Raw genomic sequence first — 20890 nt, 5'->3', positions numbered from 1 at the left:
GTGGCTGACCTGTTCTACTGATCTGGTCTGGCTCTGATCCCTTCTCCAAGGGTTGCAGCTGTCTGGAGGTGCTTGCCTTCCACGTCTTCCTCATTCACACCTCATTCATTCAACAGGGCAATTGATTACAAAGTGGGGGGAAGATCTTATTCTACTTCTAGCAAAAAGACAGTTTTCTTTTACCTTAATTATACTACCTTAGGGGCCCGCTATAACATATTACCAAGGTTCAATACCGCTGTTTCGGTGGGGCGGCGCTAGGGAAGGAGGGTTTGTTTCCGCAGGGCGGGCGGCGCTGAGGGGGGTGTTTCGGCAGCGCTGGGGGGAGGGGTGTTTCCATGGGGCGGGCAGAGCTGGGGTGTGTGTGTTGTGTTTCGGGGGGCTGAGTGGCGCTGGGCGGGGGGTTCGGCGGGGCCGAGGGGGTTCGGCCCTCAGCTGTTTTCTTTGGAGTAATATGGCCCTCGCCGCTTTACGAGTTGTGCAGGCCTGATTTAGACTAATGCTAGCACAGGTATGCCTACATATGCTATGATCACATCTTCACTTGCAGTGTAGACATACCCTGAGTCCTCGATCCAAAGGAAGGATTTTGATTATCCAAATTTCGTTTAATAACCTATATCAGTTTTGTAAAATTCTACTTGCCCAGGACAAGTAACTTAATTTTTGACAAGCAAGTGAAATATAAATATTTCATTAACATCAGACTCTCCATGATTAGGGTGGGTGAGTAGATTTTTCTGTTGGAGGTAATACATTTTCCTGGCTGTTTTTCAAGAATGAGATGTAGGTATCCTGAATTATTCTCTGACATGGTGATTAAACAGCTCCTCTCTCCAAAGTCATTGCAATCCTTTTTGCATGATATGTAGCAGGAAAGAATGGGAAACTGAAACCATAATTAACATGTCATTCAAATGTTATATAAACAAGCTGATTGGTTTCTGATTTTTTTTTTTTTTTTTTTAAGATGGCGTGGTTGTGTCTGGAAAAATGGATAACAACAAACTAGATGTGTATATGTCTGAAGCAGAAATGAAAAACAAAGAGGAAAGAACAGAACAAGAGTCTATAAGGGAGTCTGATAGTACTATTTTGGATGCCTCATCTGATTCTCCAAGAGGTTTGTTAATAAACTGCAGGAATCTTTGTAGTAGGGGAGGGGGAAAGGATGTGAAACGTCATTCTTAGTACAGGTTGTGCTCCAGGTTCTGTTTCAGCCACAAATATATACTTATACACAGAAAAGGCTGTACTCCCCCTGACGCCCTGGATTTCAGATGTTTTTCATCTGAGCTGGCATTTTCCCCTGTATCATTTCTAGAAATCTCTTCTAAGGCGCTTACTGACACAGGAGCATAAAGGAAGTCATGTTGTTGAAATAGCTGGGGTCTTCATCCATATTGTAATTGAAAGTGCCACCTTTTTCATTCTCTTGATTCAAATACATGACAGTGACTAGAGAAAGGCATTGTATCTGAGCGCAGAACTGGGAGCTAGAAATTTCTGGGTTGTAATCCCAGCTCCAACACTTACTTCAGTTTCTTTACCTCATAAGGTACTGTGAAGTTTAAGGTTTTTAAAAGGTTTTAAAAGTGGAAAACCACTATAAAGTCAAATATTATTCTGAATCTGGGTCTCCTGTGTCAGAGCCGCGCAATACAGTATGTAAAGGCAACAGCCAAACTGGTTATCTGTCAGTAAGGAATGGTGCCGAATTTAGTAAAAGCAAGAGAAGTTGTGAGTATTTGAAAGTAATTTTAGAGGGAGTTAATCTCAACCCTGCCAAAAAACAGCCCAGAAATGGATGAGGGATTTGAGGTGTATAATGTGCCATGGTTGTATTAATAAACCATGGCACATTGTACTAATATAGAAAGGTATATCTGTGATATGCTAGTCTTGCCAAACAGCTCATAGGACAATTTTGTATTTGCATACCACATTTTTCATGATGTGAATATAGTGCTCTCAACCTATGGAATGGCATCAGCGAAGAATCCACAAATATAAGATGTAAACATTGTCTGAAATTCTTCAGCTTAGCTTTTAGAATATCTTTAAAAACAAAAATAAATAAATCTGGAACATGTAGGAATTCAGATAAATTATTGCATTCTGTCTATAGCACTTTCATCAGATTTAAGTTTGAAAGATGAAGAATGCAAAATATTATTCCAGCTGGCACAAGACTCCCTCTCAGCTAGCATTAGAATTGAAGTGGCTGACAGAAGAACAATATGAACTGAAAAATAAATGGGATGTGAAAGTAGAAGTGTTTAACTTGAAAATCTCTTTAACTTTTAGAGAAACATATTTCAATTCAAAGACAGCTTGCTGATCTAGAGAAACTAGCTGACCTGAGTGAAGGTGAGTTTACCTCGGCTGAATCCCAGAACACAGATCAGCATGTTGCAGGTATTTACATTCTTCTTTTTAATGTATTTTAAAAATATTGTCATTTTTCTTTGTAGTCGAGTGTTTGAGTCTTCAAGTTTGGAAGTTTTTTTTTTAAATATTGCTTACTTCCCCCTCCCCCCCACACACACCTTTTAGCTAACATCAGTTCCCACTCCATGTACCCCATTCTTAATGAAATAGGAAAGGCCCTAGTGGCTCCATTTTTGTTTATTTTTCTCTCAGTATAGTAGCATCAGTACTGTCATGAACATACACAGCTAAGAAAATTGTGTTACCCTGTTGGCCTACAGCTAGAAGTTATGCTCAAATATTGTTTTCTAGTGTCATGCCAGAGAGGTGATCAATATTTTCCTTGGTAAATACATATATTGTTTGAAATTAAAAGAATAGGATTATTATTTGAATAGTTGACCTCTTTGCAGCTGTTATTTCACTGTCTGACTTGCCTCAAAGCATTTTTACTTGTATCTGTTACCTCCCCAGGAAGCATCGTGGCCAGAAAATATTGGAGGGTTATTCTCAGTATTCTTTTCCGGACTGTAGCTGTTGTCCTGAATTTAAGGGTTGTGTATACCCCAGAATATGATCAAACTAATTGCAATCATATTATGTGCACTCACCCACTATAAAGTAATAAAACAAACCACTACATAGTGAAGGGTTAATTTAAAAACAGGCTTCCAAAAGCAAGGTCATAATTATTTGGCAGTTTCTGTTAATCAAAATTTAAAAAAAACAAAGAAGTCAACAACTAAAACAAAAAAAATGGATTAAAAAAACCTTAAATCTAGTCACTTCTAATATTAAAAGTTTATTACAAAATTTAAAAAGTTATAATTTAGTGGGGCTCACTATAATCTATATGTTTTATAAAAATTAATTATAAAAAAATTAGCTAATAAAATATACTTTAAAACAGTCCTCTAAAGCCATGTTAAAAAATGTTTTTCCTAATAGCTTTTCTCCACGGTGGGTAAGCAACTGGCCACTGTGAACCTGCTGTTAATTACCTAATACCATTCCAAATGTTAGGTAAATACCTAAAATGTTCTAAACCTATTGTCTGTGTGTGCTTAAATCTAATAAACTGTGATTATGTCTGTGTGTGCTTAAATCTAATAAACTGCAATGTTAAACAAAAGCATGCGTACTTGCATTTAATCCTTAATCAAACAGAATTGCTGTGTTCCTATTAATTTATTCCTAACACTGTCTCTGTATTGACTCCCTGCCCACACTGTATATCACAATAGTAGGTGTATAGGAACTGCAGAGCATATGACAATAGTAGATTCATAACAATATTCTTTATTATACAAGGCCCTGTCTCTGCAATGAGCTGCAGGCCTGCGTGAAGCCTCACCGAAATAAGCATGGCTCTGCATGGTGAATAGGGGTCCACTCATATGGGGCTCATTGCAGGATTATGCCTGTGGCTTTAAATGTTATACATCTCTCAATTCTAAGGACTTATATACTTATAATATTTTCAAAAGGAATGTGGCAAATCCACTTATTTTAGGTTTGGCAGATACCAATGTTAAACATTAAATTCCATCATCTATGTACAATGAATATGATAAGACATATTTTATTAAAATGCTTCCATGCTACAAGATGCTTCTCATTCATCCTGTGCTGTCCAAAGTCAAAATGGAAGTTACTAAATCAGTGTTTCTCAAACTGGGGCCCCTGGCGGGCAGGGCCGGTTTGTTTACCTGCCGCGTCCGCAGGTCCGGCCGATCGCGGCTCCCACTGGCCGCGGTTCGCTGCTCCAGGCCAATGGGAGCTGCTGGAAGCAGCAGCCAGTATGTCCCTCGGCCTGCGCCGCTTCCAGCAGCCCCCATTGGCCTGGAGCGGCGAACCGCGGCCAGTGGGAGCCGCGATCAGCTGAACCTGCAGACGGGGCAGGTAAACAAACCGGCCCGGCCCGCCAGGGGCTTTCCCTACTCGAGCGGCGGCCCCAGTTTGAGAAACACTGTACTAAATTCTGCCTGATTGATCATTCAGCATCCAGTCACAGAACTCAGCACCAAGGACATGCACAGTTGCATGTATGAATCATATGTCAGAGCAAAATATGATTCTGAAAGCTGGATTTTATTTCAGGGTGGCATTTGAATTATTCTGAATACCTTCAATACCAATGGATTCTTATACAAATTGATCGTCACATCCCTGACTTTGATGTTTCTAGAATTGTTGCTTTAACATTGACTACAGAAAATGATTTATTCTAAAGAAGGGATTTAAGAGTCTTGTCTGAAAGTTTGTTTTGGAGATTCAGCAGAGAGAGAGAAAGCAGACTCTAGCACTGAACGTCATTAATGTGTTTTTTAAAAGATTTTGCTTGAAGTGTAGTTACTCTGAAACGAGGGAAATGGCACTGTGTGAGTATTGTGTCTCAATGACTTCCTGCTGAAATTTACAAGTAACATTTCCCCCCATCTCCCAGCTTGGTAAACTCAACCTGGAAACTGAAAGTCAAACTGGGTTCTTTCTGCCTTGTGCATCAATAATAGCAAAAGTTGTATAGTTAGAACTGTGTAATTCTCTGATAGATATTTCTGGCATAAACATCAAACTCATGCTCCTGAATCTGTATTTACCTGGCTCATGAGTAAAAAGTAGCAAAAACTTAGTTTGTCAGTAACTAGATATGAGTCCGAATACACAGAGAGAAGATCAGTTGAGTAAGAACATGTCAGAAAAATGACTGTGTAAATGACATTAGCAACACTTTGAAATACTATTTGATGAGAAATTCACTGAGAGTGGATTGGGTTGAAATTATTATTATTTATTTGTATTGTGGTAGTGCTTAGGAAGCCCCAGTCAAGGATCAGGATCCTCATTGTGCTAATCGCTCTACAAACACACAACAAAAAGATGGCCTCTGCCCCAAGGAGCTAACAATCTAAGTATAAGACAAGAGGCAACAAGTAGATAGAGCATCATGAATAAAACAAAAATTAGAAAATGTTGTTGAATGTTTTAAAGGAGCATACGATACCTGCATGAATGGCATTTTGGGATTATAAACTTAAATATGTCTGAATTTACAGAGTTTAATCTTTTATTATACAAAACCACAATTCTACCTGTACTAGATGTGGAGGAAAATAATGTTTTGTCTCAAATATGCATTAGTTGTATGTATGGAAATGTATACAAATATATAGCGGCATATACAACTCTAATCTGCTTGTATCTCCTTGTTTTGTTCTTATATGAATTTTCAGCTGGAAAGAAACCTTGCCCACTGTGTCCTGAAGAGAAATTCAAAGCTTGCTATAGTCATAAGCTCCATCGCCACCTTCAAAATTTGCATTGGAAGGTGTCTGTTGAATTTGAAGGTAAAGTCTTTTATACTTGAATTAGATTGCTTATATTTTATGGAACAAAGTACAGCATAAGATTAAGTGGAAGTGTAGAACCCAATTCTGTAGTCCCCCCCGTGCATTTAAAATTCCCATTGACATCAGTGGGAGTTTCACACACATAAAGACTTCTAGATCCTGACCCTAAATCAGAGCCAATGGTATGTTCCTCTTTAAACTTGGTGTTTATAGCAAATGACAAAGTCTGCGTATTTCATTATTTTTCTGACCAATTTTACAATTGCTACATGTATACGTTAAATGAGTTTTTAATATTAATATCAGGAAATATCTATGGATATTTCACCTTAATGTGAGTTTGTTTATACACCTAATCAGTGGTGCAAGTAAAATCCATTTCTTAAGGGGGGGAGGGGGACCAGCAAAGGGGAGCACGTGACCTCCCCACATGGCCCTCCATGTGACTCCTCACTGCCCAGCCCGGGGCCCCCGTACCCTCCCCACATCCATCCCATGTTACCTGGGGGCAGCGGGGAGCTCTGTCCTCCTCCCGCTGCACCAGAGACTTCGTGGCAGTGGTCTCCCAGGAACCGCAGCGGGGAAAGGAGCAGAACCCCCAGCCCCGCCCACTGCCCTTCTATGGAGCTGCGTCTCTGTCCTCCCTCTGTGTACCACAGCAGCAGCCCCGCCAGAGGACAGGGCTGTGGGGGGTGAGGCTGGGGGCAGTACAGCTGCCAGAGGAGCTGCCGGCGTTCTGCTCCTTTCTCTGCTGCTGCCCCTTCCAGCAGGGAAAGGAGAAGAACTCCCAGCTCCGCCCCCCAGCCCTCTCCTCTGGCGGGACTGTGCTGTGGTACACAGATGGAGATGCAGCTCTGTGGAAGGGCAGGGGAAGGGACTGGGAGGAGCAGCAGGGAAAGGAGCAGAACCCTCAGCCCCACCCCCACCCCCAGCCCTCTCCTCCGGCGGGGCTGCTGCTGTGATTTTCCGGTACGCCGTACCAGCTATAAATAGCTTGCTGGTACGGCGTACCGGAGCATACCAGCCTACTTGCACCACTGCACCTAATCCAATTCCTGAGAAGAAAGTCGCTCTATAAGATGCAGAGCTTTATAGTGTATGGACACTTAACTAATACCACAAAGTTTTGTAACGTATAACCAAATGAAAGTACATTTTGGCCTATCATATAGATGAATATCTCAAACTAAAAGTATGTGATTCTCTGTTTTCTACTGCACACTTTAAAATAGTTTCAGCTAAGCATTTTTTCATGGAAAATAATGCTTAGCATGTCATGAAAACAGTGTTCAAACTGTAAATATTTGTGATTTTCTTTTTGTTAGTTAAAAGTTTTCAGTTAGTGTCTCCAATATAGTCACTCGTGCATTTACTTTATATGGCTATACAAGCTGATCAGGAAGATACATTAGTTCTGGAGAAATTGTTTCAAATACCATTGTATTTAGTAGCCGTGTGTTATATGCAAGCACAATACTGTGATAACTTGTTTACAAAATGCATTGAAGTCCAATAGTAAAAATAGGAATTGGAAGGGAGGGAACATACACGCTCAAAACAAAGAAAAAGGTAATGTGGTCTGCTATAGAAAAGCAAACGTAGAGTGAAGCCAGGAAGGGGGAACAAGGTGCCAATAAGGAGACACAGTAGGTTACATTTTTAAAGTTTATTATATGGAAAGTTGTTTGGCAGTATTATATTTGCATACGGTACACAAGTGTTTTATTTGTTTAAATTGCAGTCAAGGCTTTTGTGGTGTTCACAGCACAGGTATTTTCACTTGGTTAATAGGCTGTGGGTAAAATTTTCCAAAGCTCTTAAGTCCCAGATTCAAAGGTAACTTAGGCCTGGTCTACACTGCGGGGGGAATCAATCTAAGTTACGCAACTTCAGCTACATGAATAACATAGCTGAAGTCGACGTACTTAGATCTACTCACCGCGGTGTCTTCACTGTGGTGAGTCGACTGCTGACGCTCCCCCGTCAACTCCGTCTGCGCCTCTCAGCCTGGTGGAGTACAGGAGTGTTACCAGATGTGCCCATTACTTTGGGGTATGCTCATTTATTCGGGTTACTCCTCTGGGGAAGGGGGTTCTGTAATCCTGTCAATGTACTGCTTGTGTCACTTGTGTTTTCATATGGAGCTTTACTTCTCCCTTCTGCAAGTCCCCTCCCAATGGCGCTATCCTGCAGGACCTAGTGTCCCTAGGGCTGGGTTACTCCCGCCCCAGAACCGAATGAACACCCACACACCCACACGTACATTAACAGAGCAAGTCTGAGCGGACCAGGTCAATCAGCACTGTAAAGCTGACCCCTTATATGTCTCTGGACTCACTGGGCTGGAGGAAGCAGCACTTTCAAGCTGTCTCTCCTTATATGCCCCTGGGCTCCATGGACTGGGTCAAGCAGCACTTTCAAGCTGTTACCCTATGTGTCCCAAAGGCAGCACGTCCCTATCCCCACTCCCCCAACACAATTGTACTGGCAGTAACCTACTCGATGAGCAAACCCCACAGTATTTTGGGCGCTGCAGGGATCTTTAGCTTAGGTAAAAGAAGCGTTGCTGTAGAGTGAATGGGGGAAGCTAAAAACACAAACGAGTAAAGTTCAGCAAGAGAGAGAGAAGCAACCAACTTAACCATAGAAGTTATTTATTGAATAATATTGATAACTACACAAGGAGGACTAAACCAATGTAACATACATGATTAAAGGCTAATACCTAAGGTAGACAGGAAAACAGAGAGAGAGAGAGAGAGAAAGAAGGGGTTCTCACCGCTCCCTGAAGCTTGAACTGGTCAGGGTTCCCAGATGATGGTGGTAGCTGAGGGTCCTGAGGGCAAGAGGCAGGCAGAGTCCCCAGCACGATCAGTGAGGAGGCGATGGAGTTCCAGTGGAACTGATGCCTAGTTTGGATCTAAGCATCAGAACCCTGACTAGAGGGTAAGTAGGGATTTTTGTAGAGAAATTACAATGGTTCAAGGGAGAACACTAGATTTGTTTATAGGTAAACTGATGACTCAAGGGTTTTCTTTAGACTAGACAACAGGATCTGATCACTCTTGGCTATGGGTTGTGTTTTCTTCCAGGGAGCTCACAATGCAACTAGGCTGCTTCAGTATTTGGATATCAATTAAGGATTCATAACTAGAATTTGTCTGATAACTGCTGAGCTGGGTGCGTGCAGGCGTAGGTTCATTAGCATCTGGAGCAGAGATTCCCAGGATGCAGTGCTTCCCTGCTTTTTCTGGTCCCAGAATTCAGTGTGGTTTTCTGTTCTCCATTCTGTATGTAAATTGAGATGTCTTCCTGTTCCATCTTGCATGCAGATGAGGCTAGGGGAGTTGTCTTTGCTCTCCATTCTGTATGCTAATGGAGATGTCTTAATCTTGTCACCCTTGTCAGGAGGGGTCTAGGTGTATCTCCCAACGCCCTTCACTGCTCTCTGCAAGTTTTTTTTTCCTCTGATGGGTTTTGGTTTAAGCAGAGGCTGGGGGGGGGGGGGGGGGTGTCTTTCATGAGTCAGGCTGGATACTGCACCCTGGTTCCCCAAGAACACAGATGTGGCTGGTATCAGGAGTCAATGGGTGAGCACTTGGGGGTTGATTTCTCGCGTCTAGACTAGATGCAATAAATCAACCCCCACTGGATTGATCGCTGCCCGCTGATCCAGCAGGTAGTATAGACATACCCTTAGACATGAAGGAGCCTAGGTCTTATTTGAAATCTATGGGACTTGGGAGCCTGAGTGGTTAAAAGTCACTTTTGAAAATGGAACTTAGGAGTCTAAGATGTTTAGATGCTTTTGAAAAGGTTACTAGTCAGGTAGATGTTTCAAGTCCTAACAACTACCTAGTACAGTTCTGGGACCTGAGTGCCTGTCAGTGATATTTTTTGTTTTAAAGTTTAACAGCAGAAGCTTCTCTGCATTGATAGGATATATGTACCAGAATAAGTAGATGCTATTATTTACTCTTATTATTTATTTGTATTGTAGAAGCACCTAAGGTGCTCAATCAAGGTCCCATTACAATTGTACTAACAAGTAACAAATAAAATAATCCTTACCCCCAAATTGCTTATGATATATGATAGTTATGTACTATGTATTTATCATACTGTAAGGTGACAAGAACTAGTTTGTTTTCCAGGATACAGAATGTGCATCTGTCACTTACCTTGTCGCCCAGTGAAGCCAAACCTCATTGGAGACCAGGTAACAAATACTATATCACATATGCTCATTTATGCTATAAAAAGGGGGAAACTAGGAAGAACTTTTGTGAAGTGTTTCAGTGTAGTCTTCAAACATATGTTGTTTTTCTGTAATGGGATACAGAACCTTATGGTCCCCAATTCAAATTCAGCCAAGATCTTTAGGTGGTGAGAATTAAACCTTTCTGATGTTAGTTGAATGGCCTTTGGTATGTGTAATGGATTTGGTGGTCTCAGTCCTGTTCCCCATGGACAGAGGTCCACATCAGATAAAATAGTACCACATTTTGGACTAATCAGTAACCTTGTTTGCAGTCACAGGAGAGGCCGAATACTTAATAGACACACAAAATAAATGTACCCTTTTGACCCCTAGAAGTGATCTTTTTGGGTCAAGTTGAGAGAGGGACAGTAGTATGGAGAAAGCCAGTACTGTCACTTCCCATGCTACACCTTTTCTGTGGACATACTTTTGTCTGCGGTCTCCAGTCCAGAACCCTTTGGTCACACGCAGCTTTTTTTTTTTTTAAAGACTACACCTCTACCTCGATATAACGCTGTCCTCGGGAGCCAAAAAACCTTACTGCATTATAGGTGAAACCGCATTATATCGAACTTGGTTTGATCTGCTGGAGTGCGCAGCCCCACCCCCCCGGAGCGCTGCTTTACTGCGTTATATCCGAATTCGTGTTATATCGGGTCGTGTTATGTCGGGGTAGAGGTGTATCTTAACTCAGGTTCAATTCCAATTCAGGTCTGTTGCTGTATTCTAAAAGTGCTGTAGCCATGTTGGTCCCAGGATATTAGAGACACAAGGTGGGTGAAGTCATATTTTTTATTGGACCAACTTCTGTTGGTGGAAGAGACAAATCTTTCAAGGTTACTCAGGGCATGGCTACACTTGCAGATGTAGAGCGCTGGGAGTTAAACCAGCCTTCGGAGACCGCAGCAAGGAAAACGCTGCTGAGTGTTTACACACTAAGCTGGAAGTGCACTGCTGTGGCCACATTAGCAGCTCTTGCAACGCCACAAAGAGCAGTGCATTGTGGTAGCTATCCCAGGGTTCAAGTGGCTGCAACGTGCTTTTCAAATGTGGGGGGTGGGGTGGAGTGTGACAGGGAGTGTGTTGTGTGTATGTGGGGGGAGAGAGAGTGGGTTTTTGGGGTGCTGAGAGTGTGTCAGCATGCTATCTTGTAAGTTCAGGCCCCCCCCCCCCACCTCTCACACACTCACAGCAAGCAACATTCCACACTACTGGCTTGCTTTGTCCCAGAGCAGATAAGCATGCTGGCTGTCAGCAACGGAGCTTAGAAAGGGGATATCCGCATTCCTACAGTCGATTCCAAAACAATGACAAGAGTGGCCACTTGACTGAAGGGGATTATGGGACATTTCCGGAGGCCGATCAAAGCGCAGTAATGCAACACCTCGTTCACACTGACGCTGGGGCGTTTCAGCCGAGGTGCAACAAGCATTATGCTTCTCGTGGAGGTGGATTACCAGGAGCACTCCAGCTGCAGAGTCCAGGCGCTCTGAGGGCTTGGCTACACCTGCGAGTTACAGCGCGTTAAAGGAGTCCCGGGCGCACTAGCTCACTACCTGTCCACATTGGCAAGGCACGTAGAGCGCTCTGACTCCACGGCTAGAGAGCTCCTGGTACTCCACCTTGGCAAGCAGAAGAACGTTTGATGCGTCCCCGCTGGAGCGCCCCAGCATCAGTGTGAACAAGGTGTTGCGTTACTGCACTCTGATCAGCCTCCGGAAACGTCCCATAATCTCTTTAAGTCAAGTGGCAACGCTTGTCATTGTTTTGGATATGCCCTTTTAAAGCTCCGTTTGACAGCCGGCATGCTTATCTGCTCCGAGACAAAGCAACCATTACTGTGGAATGCTATGTGCGAGAGAGAGAGGCGGGGGCGGAGGGGGGGGAGGTCTGCTGCCGTCTGAACTTGCAAGACAGCACGCTGACATGCTCTCAGCCCCCCCAAAAACCCACTCTCTCTCCCCCAACATACACACAACACACTCCCTGTCACACTCCACTCCACCCCTCCATTTAAAAAGCACGTTGCAGCCACTTGCATGCTGGGATAGCTACCACAATGCACTGCTCTCTGTGGCCATTGCAAGAGCTGCTAATGTGGCCATGCCAGTGCGCTGGCAGCTGTCAGTGTGGACAGACTGCAGCGCTTTCCCTACTGCACTCTTCGAAGGCTGGTTTAACTCAAAGCGCTCTACCTCTGCAAGAGTAGCCATGCCCTAAGTGCTTTGCCAGAGTGGACGGGTTGGGAGTTAGGACGCCTGGGGCTGCTTTAATGCACTCTAACTTGCAAGTGTAGCCATGCCGTCAGAGTTCTTCAGGTCTGAGAAACATACTCAAGAGTGTCACAGCTAAATACAAGGTGGAACAGATTCCTTAGCCTAAATAGTCAACACATATTGTAAAAGACCATTCAAGGGAAAGTGGCCGGTTAACACCTTTGCAGCCATAGGATGGAAAAAGAGGACTCGGGGTTACAGATTGTTGTAGTAAACCATAAATCCAGCATCTCTATTAAGTCCATGATTTTTAGTATTTATAGACCACTATGTACAAGAAACCCATGGATCACCATACTTGCCTTGACAGATCCAGTAACCACCCCAAACACATCAAGAAATCTATTATCTACAGCCAGGCTGTCAGATACCACAGAATATGCTTGGAGGAGGAAGTCTGGGATATACACTTTAGCACATTTAAAACGGCCTTCACCAAACAAGGATGCTCCACCAGAGAAGTAGATCACATCATTGAATGGGCCGCTCAAATATCCCAAGAGAACTTGCTTCAATATGGGGGATTTGGGGAACCCTCCAACTGCACACCCCTAGTGGTCACCTACCACACCACACTCGAACCCCTGTGGGATATCAATAAATAATTATCAGAGAGGCAGCCGTGTTAGTCTGGATCTGTAAAAAGCAACAGAGAGTCCTGTGGCACCTTTAAGACTAACAGATGTATTGGAGCATAAACTTTCATGGGTGAATACCCACTTCGTCGGATGCATGCATTCACCCACGAAACCTTATGCTCCAATACATCTGTTAGTCTTAAAGGTGCCACAGGACTCTCAATAAATAATTACAATGCATACCTATTGGAACCACATCCTGAAAGAAACAGGTCCTGAACCCCTTCTTCTGGCCTTCCAACAACCCCCCCAACCTCATTATCCAAAGCAAGCTCCCCACAGACCAGGACACACCAACTCAAAGCGGAAGACCCTTTCATAACAACAGATATAAAACCTGTAGACACATTTCCACTGCTGTGATGATCTTTACTCCCCGCCCCAACACACCCTGCAAAATCCATAGGTCCTACACATGCCTATCACTACATAGTGTACCTCACCCAGTGCACTAAATGCCCCAACAACAACTATATGAGTGAAACAAGACAATTTATGCGCTCTCCAATGAACTTGCACAGAAAAATGATAAAAGAGAAAAAAGACACTATCACCTGTGAGTGAATACTTTTCACAAAGCAATCACTCCATATCCAATCACTCTCAGTCCTCATCCTCAAAGGAAACTTGTATATCACTTTTAAAAAAATGAGCCTGGAAGCTGAAATTCGTAACTTTGCTAGACACTAAAAATCGTGGACTGAATAAGGACACTGAATTTATGGTTTACTACAACAATCTGTAACCCACTAACCTCCCCTTTTTGTCTTATGATTGTAGAGGTGTTAACTCACCACTTCACCTTGAGTGGTGTCTTACGATGTGTGTTAACTATTTATGCTAAACAATCTGTTCCACCTTGAAATTAGCTGTGACATCAGGTCAGGTCTACACTACAAACATACATCGGTATAATTACATCACTTGGGTGTGAAAAATCCACACCTCAGAGCGACATAGTTATAGCAGCCTAACCCCCAATGTAGACAGCTACCACTTCCCATGAAGGTGGATTAACTACGCCGACAGGAGAAGCTCCCATGTGGTAACATCTTCACTAAAGCACTACAGCAGCAAAGCTGCACAGGTGTTACTTCACTCACTTTGTCTCACTGTATTTTAAAACTACACTGACTCTTTTACAGAGCTCTACAAAGATGGGAGCCCATTATCACTGCATCATCTGTTCTGCAACCATTACACGAAGAACTGACATGATAGGGCATATTAAGCGCCACGTGAACAAAGGAGAAACTGAGTCCAGGTATATTGCAGGTAAATTATTTAATGTTCCTGCTTTATTTGTAAATGGATCCTTTACACAGTGCATTGTGTGTTATACCTGGGCTATATGTTTGAGGGACTGTCAAAAGTAAGCCTATGTTAAAGGTAAGTTTGCTCAGGGTTAGGAGGAAATTAAAAAAAGAGAAATCTATCCTTCAGAATAAAGGTTGCCAAACTTTTAATCTGATCTTGACTGGCGTGCTGAGTTTGTAGTGTTTACCCTCTGCTCTGCCCTCCTGCTTTGTAGCCTATACGTGTAGGTATTTGCTAGGTAAGGCATAGGCATAAGAAAGCTAGTAAAGCAATGAGTTTACAGGCCTCGGGCCTGAAAGACAATAGCTTAGCTAAACAAGGCATAAGGCCCAAAAGCCTTAGCATACGCAGTTAACCAGGAGTAACCCTAGATCAGAGGTTCTGAATCTTTTTCTTTCTGAGACTCCTGCCTGCCCCCAACATGCTATACAAACTCCATGGCTCACCTGTGCCACAATAACTGGTTTTCTGCATATAAAAGCCAGGACTGGTATTAGGGCATAGCAAGCAGGGCAGTTGCCTGGGGCCCCATGCCACAGGGGCCCCCACGAAGCTACAATGTTCAGGCTTCAGCTTCAGCCCCGGGTGGTGGGGCTCAGGCACCTGGGTTTCAGCCCTATGCAGTGGAGCTTTGGCTTTCTGCCCTGTGCCCCAGCAAGTCTAATGCTGGCCCTGCTTGGAGGCCCCCCTGAACCCCTGGTTGAGAACTGTTGCCCTAGATCATAAGATATCACAAGATGGAACACTGTAGTGACTCAACTGCTGACAGATAACCACAAGATGCTAGTTTATACCAGCTAGATGGGATATTTTAAGTTAGGAATATCAGCAGACATCTGACACAAGAGAGCCATGGTACCTAATTGATGTATATGCTAATAAGCTTGAGGTAAAAGGCCTAGTAACCTATGGGAGAAAGGCATCCCAACATTAGTAGGGTGAGGAAACACAAAAGGGGAGAAGCTCTTACTGAATATGCATTAGGTATAGTAGTGTCAATGTAACACATTATAAAAGTTATATCCCGGCCTGTGTCCCTTGGGAAATGTAACTCTTGGGAGATACCAGGATGACCATCACTACTGGTGGTTATGGTGATGATGGAGAGGATGACACTTTCGGTCCTTTTGCAAGGGATGGTGTGAGTAAATGGCTGCTCAGACACACATTCTGTATTATCTCTATATATGTTGTTGGGTTGGAGGTGTTTGACTTTCCTAATTGTCTTGGTAAAACTATTGCAAATTCAAAAGGCTTTTCCTAAGTGAGAGTGTTGCAACCGTGCACGTCAGGGTTCCCATCAGAACACTAATTGTAATAATACTGGGCCTGATCTCGGGACAAGAACCTACCAAACCTCAGAGTGTTACTTAAGAATTCTTAAGTGATTGATATAATTAATACACAATTAATAGATCAAGCGACAGCTCTGTTTTTTGCTCATAAAAAACATCATTATTTTGCAATTAGCTTGATAATCTTGCAAATGTCAATACCCAACCTTTTCAAAAGAATGGCACAGATAGTGGGAGACAGTGCCCGTAAAACAAAACTGGTGTGGCTAATTTCATGCCTCCCTATTTTGGCAGCATCCATTTATTTTTAAATCAACCGAGTATAAATCAAGTTCAGATAGAATACTAAAATGCTGAATTGTTTTTGTTTGAAGTGCATAAACATGGAATATTGAAACCAGTTGACTTCTTCAGTTCTACAACATGTTGATAAAAGTGTAGATGGTAGGTTGCTCATTTAATTCAGTACATCAGAATCCTATTGCAAACCCCCATAAATTATATGCACTAATCTTTTGATCTGATAGGAGCTAAACTGTAACAGTGAATTATATGGAAGGACTCACTCATTTTAAAGAAAGATAATTTAGCACAAGATTTCAGGTACTTTATTTTTGCAAGTTATTAAAAGAAGAGGTTACTTACCTGTAACTGGAGGTTTTTTGAGATGTCTGGTCCCTATTTGTATGCCAAATGTGGGTGACCAGGCGCTCCATGCACCAGATCCGGAAGTTTTTCAGCAGCAATGCCTGTTGACCCATACAGCTGCCTTACGTCGCCATGTGCTCCAGGCGAGGTTATGTGGGGTGACACACCCTCAGTCTCTCTCTTACCATAGCATAGAGAGTCTGCAGCAGAGAGGAAGGTGAGCAGGTATTGGAATATAAATAGGGACTACACATCTCAAAGACCCTCCAGTTACAGGTAAGTAACCTCCTCTTCTCCTTAGAGTGATGGACCCTATATATATTCCAAATGCGGGTGAGTACGGAACAGTGATCAGCTCCGGAGGGGGGTGCAAGGACGCGATTGGTAAGGCCTATTGCAGGACGGCACGGCCTATGGTGGCTTCAGCAGCCGCCCACTGCTCAATGGCGTAGTTTCGCTGTGAAGGTGTGGACAGAGCACCATGTTGCCGCATGGCAGATCTCATGCTAGCGTATGTCCACCAGGGAGGCGGAGGTGATCACGTGCATGCCTTATTGCCACCCCTGTGGCCAGGGAGCAGGAGGACGTCTGCTGCTTCCTCCGCAGCCTGGAGGTTGACTTGGCCCCAGGCAGCCCTCATCCAGCAAGGCCTGGAATCGCTGGCCCTTGGTCTGCATGATGTCCTCCAAGAACTCCACTAGCTTAGTATAATTGTTGAAAGTGTACTTCGCTAGCAGAGCTTGATAGTTAGCAAGGTGGAATTGAAGGGCTGCGGAGTAGAGTTTGCAAGACAGGAGTTCCAGGTGTTTCACCGCCGTGTGTGTGTGTGTGTGTGTGTGTAAGTAAGTAAAAGAGTCGGAGTGCTGGTGTACCCGTTCCATTGCCACGTGCACGACCAGCGATGCCAGGGGGGGGGTGGGAAAACAACTTCCGCCCCCCTTAGCCGGTACGAAGTACCTGCCTTCTGCCCTCTTGGGTGTGTGGGCGCAGGACGCTGGCATGTGCCACACTGCTCCTGCAGGTTGTAGAACAGCGTTGTGAATGGGCAGAGCTACGTGTGTCAGGCCCCGGGGCTGGAGAATGTCTAACAACTGGTCCAGTTGGTCTTGGACCTCTTCCAGGGCAATGCCCAAGTCAAAGGCCATGCTCTGTACCAGCTCCTGGTACTGGTGGGGATCGTCAGGAGGCGAGAAGGTCGAGGGATCAGGGCCTCATCTGGAGAGAAGAAGGCTGCTGTCAGGGCCGGTAGTACTGGATCAAGCATTGGGTCCTCTTCCGGGTCTGAGACCATTGGAGCCAGCGGAGGGGCTGAGGTGGTTCTGGCCTGAGGCTGCCGACGGTGGGTATGGGCAGTGATAGGGGTCCCACGTGGGTCAGTGATGCCATGAGGCCAGGTCTTAATGGTACCGCAGGCCCCATGGATACTGGTACCACCCAGGTGAGCCCGGAGCATAGTGAGCCGGAAAAGGCATGTGAGCCCGAGAGTCCGCATTACGCCGAGAGACTGGGAAGAAGGACGTCTCTTCTGCTGAGAAGCCCTCCGAGTCCGAAGAAGCCTCCAGCAGTGCGGGTGTTACTGCGATTGCCGGGGGTGTGTCGCAGCTAAGGAGGAGTGACTCAGCCACTGGTGAAGGTGGCCAGGAGGCTGAAAGAAGCAGTGAGGGCAGGTACAGCAGCTCGAGATGGGACAAGGGGACCAGCGGATCCATCTGGCCTGGAGTCGAGGGCACATCCCATCCTCTGCCACACTGAGCAGGGGTATGCAGAGCACAGCCTAGAGAGTGCTGCCCTGGCTGAGTAGCGCGCACAGGCAGGCTGTTGGGACACTTGGTCGTCGCTGGAGCTGGCGGGTCTCGCTTCTGCTTTTCCTTGCCCCCCTGGCTTAGGGGGTGGCCCTGTAGGGCCGTCACATGACATCTCATCCGACCAAACCCATCTTGGGGAGGAAACGAAGTGTGGCTCAGCAATCTGCGACGGAGACCTGCTGCAGTGTTCGTGAAAGCACTTGTGATTATTCTTGTGTGCCTTTTCGTGTTTCAGTGGTGCTGATGGATCCAGGTGTGAAGCCGAGGGCAGGGCACTTACCGCCAGTGATGGGCTGTGCACCACCAGCACGAATGGTCCGGGATCAGACACTGCACGAGGCTGGAGTGCTTCCAACATGAAGAACTTGCAGAGGCGCTGAAGACCAGCATTGCAGGTCCTTGATGGGAAGGACTTGCAGATATCGCAGCGGGTGACAAAATGTGTCTTGCCCAGGCAGTAGAGGCAGCACATGTGCTTGTTGCTCACGGAGAACGAGTGAGGGCAAGAGGCGCAGTTCTTGAACCCCGGAACATGGGGCATATTGCCCCAAATGGGTCAGGAGAGGACCTGTAAGGGGCTACTATATAAACTGACTAAACTAATGTATTTACAGAAGTATGGAAAGAAAGAAGCAGAACTCCCTATCTACCTACAATGGATCATCATTCTCGTAGAGTGCACGAGCGCGAAGAGAGGATTCTGATTCCAGTCATGTGGTAAGAGGGAACTGAGGGCGCATCACCCCACACAGACTCCTATAACCTCACATGGAGCACGTGGCGACGTAAGGTGGCCGTGTGGGTCAATGGACACTGCTGCTCTAAAACTTCTGGCTCCAGTGCATGGCATGCATGTGCACCTGCATTTGGAATACATATAGGGGCCATTACTCGAAGAACAACAGTTATTACTCTTCTAATTGGTAAGATATGCAGTTCTGCTCCTCTCTGTCCTCTTCATCCATCTTCTATTCTGTCCTCTCTACTACTGCCATGTGAAGGACACATAAAATTAAAGGTAGCTCCCATTCTGTTGCTGCCATATGAACAGGTCACTGTAGAAAGTTAACTTGTCATTTTCCCCACCACCACACGTGCATATATATATATATATATATATATAGACACACACACACACACACACACACACACACACACACACACACACACATGCTCTTCTTCATTTAGGGGGAAAGGTGATCTAATCAACTGAGTATGGGATTGAGAGTTAAGAAATCTGGATTTTATTCCCAAATCCTCTCACTAATTATCGGCCTTGGATCAATCTCTCAACCTTTATGGGTCATTTCCCCCCAGCTACAAAATGGAGATAATACTTCCACACCTGTGTAATTTTGAGACTGACAAATGGAAATCACAGTATAAATTGTGAAGTACTTCATCTTTGCTCCTTTCGCCTTTCCAGTTCTCCATAGTGTAGTCCTGTTGGTTAAAATGCATAAAAGTCTAATCAATTTGTATTAAAAATGAAATATTTGATTCCAATATTTTATGGCTGGTTGGGGAGAATTATATAAATATCTAAGCAATACATATGTGGGAGGCATTTATATTGTCCTCATCCCCATGATATCTAAGTACCTAGACAGAGCTACAAAAAAACCTTATTTGTGTGACGCCTCACTTGTCCTGACTGGATCAAGGCAGTAAAGGGAGTACACAGCACATGGATACATTCTCTTTATAATTCTCTGTTAGTATGATTCTAATTGAATGGCAGTATTTTATGTTTAAACATGCAAAATAGAAAGCCTGTGATACTGCCAGAGAGGGTACATTTGCAAGGTTCAGCGTATATAGCCAATTTTCTGCCTCTAGGTTTGTTTCAGAAACTATTCTGAATTTTTCAGGTAAAAATGAAGGTCTCTGAAATCCTGGACTGACTTGAGCCCTTCTGGCTTTTTAGTTATCAAGAAGTAACTGGAATACTATCACAAGTTCAGTGGTATTTTTTGTTATGAGAGCATGTATTTCCTGCAGCATCTCGTACTATTCAACTTGAACGAGTTCTTGAAGGGGTGTAAATCTAAGAAAGAAATTTGGTATGATGAAACTATGGCATTTTATAGGGTGTAAATCAGGGTAGAATTTGGCCCCAAGTCTGCCAATGTCCTGAATATAAACTAGCTGTGATCTTTCCTGTCACCGAATGGTAATAGGCTGGTTTCCATGTGTTAACATTGTTACGTATCAGTGGGACTGGGGCCCTAATCATTGAGAGATCTTTTTTGAATTTTATAGATAAAATGTACAAATACTCACACATTATCATTAACTCTCTCCTTTCCTCCCCTAAAATATTTTTTTAGCCCCTGCTCCTAAGTCTTCTCATGAAGTGCTGAAAGAGGCAGACACAGATGTACAAGTTCTTCCTAACTACTCCACACCTCAGAAATCAGATTCCTATTTTAATCCCAAAATGAAACTCAACAGGTGAGGGGGGTAGTGGGGAGAGGTTGCAATGAAAATGCTCTCACTTAAAAAAATTATCCCAGTAAACAGCCCACTATGATGTCTAGAGGAATAACATTTTTCAAGCAATAAAATAAGGTGCCCAATATAGGAAGGCTCCATTTTGATGCTTTTCTAATTTTGCTCACTGAACTATCTTCCTTATATACTGCTGGGAAGACTTTTTTAAATTAACAGAAATAGTCTTCAGAACAAAATGTGTGTGGAAGATGTTCTAGTTTCTAAGGAAATAAAGATGCTAGCTTATGCAGCAGTGTGGGTTTTAAGGGGAAAAAACCCACGCAAAGCACACTTGAGGACTCAGAAAACCTATTCAATGAAATGTTTTCCTGTGAGTTTTTGTGAGTTCCCAGGACTAGACACCACCTAAGTGCTCT

At 44.0% G+C, this 20890-nt stretch overlaps 1 protein-coding gene across 1 annotated transcript in view; it reads left to right on the top strand.

Annotated features, from left to right (window-relative positions):
- Positions 1–20890, top strand: part of LOC113405058 (TRMT1-like protein) — a 54954-nt gene that overhangs the window by 13505 nt on the left and 20559 nt on the right. Inside the window, exons 2-7 of the mRNA XM_026656032.2 lie at positions 971–1123; positions 2308–2370; positions 5664–5777; positions 9935–9999; positions 14101–14230; positions 20351–20474. Coding sequence (XP_026511817.1) covers positions 971–1123; positions 2308–2370; positions 5664–5777; positions 9935–9999; positions 14101–14230; positions 20351–20474 — 649 coding nt within the window. The remainder of the gene's footprint in view (positions 1–970; positions 1124–2307; positions 2371–5663; positions 5778–9934; positions 10000–14100; positions 14231–20350; positions 20475–20890) is intronic.

The sequence above is a fragment of the Terrapene carolina genome, unplaced genomic scaffold, assembly GCF_002925995.2.
Source record: "Terrapene carolina triunguis isolate 2854851 unplaced genomic scaffold, T_m_triunguis-2.0 Scaffold211, whole genome shotgun sequence".
Taxonomy (NCBI): domain Eukaryota; kingdom Metazoa; phylum Chordata; order Testudines; family Emydidae; genus Terrapene; species Terrapene triunguis.
The sequence above is the reverse complement of the archived record's forward strand: the minus strand, read 5'-3'. Positions and strand labels throughout refer to the sequence as shown.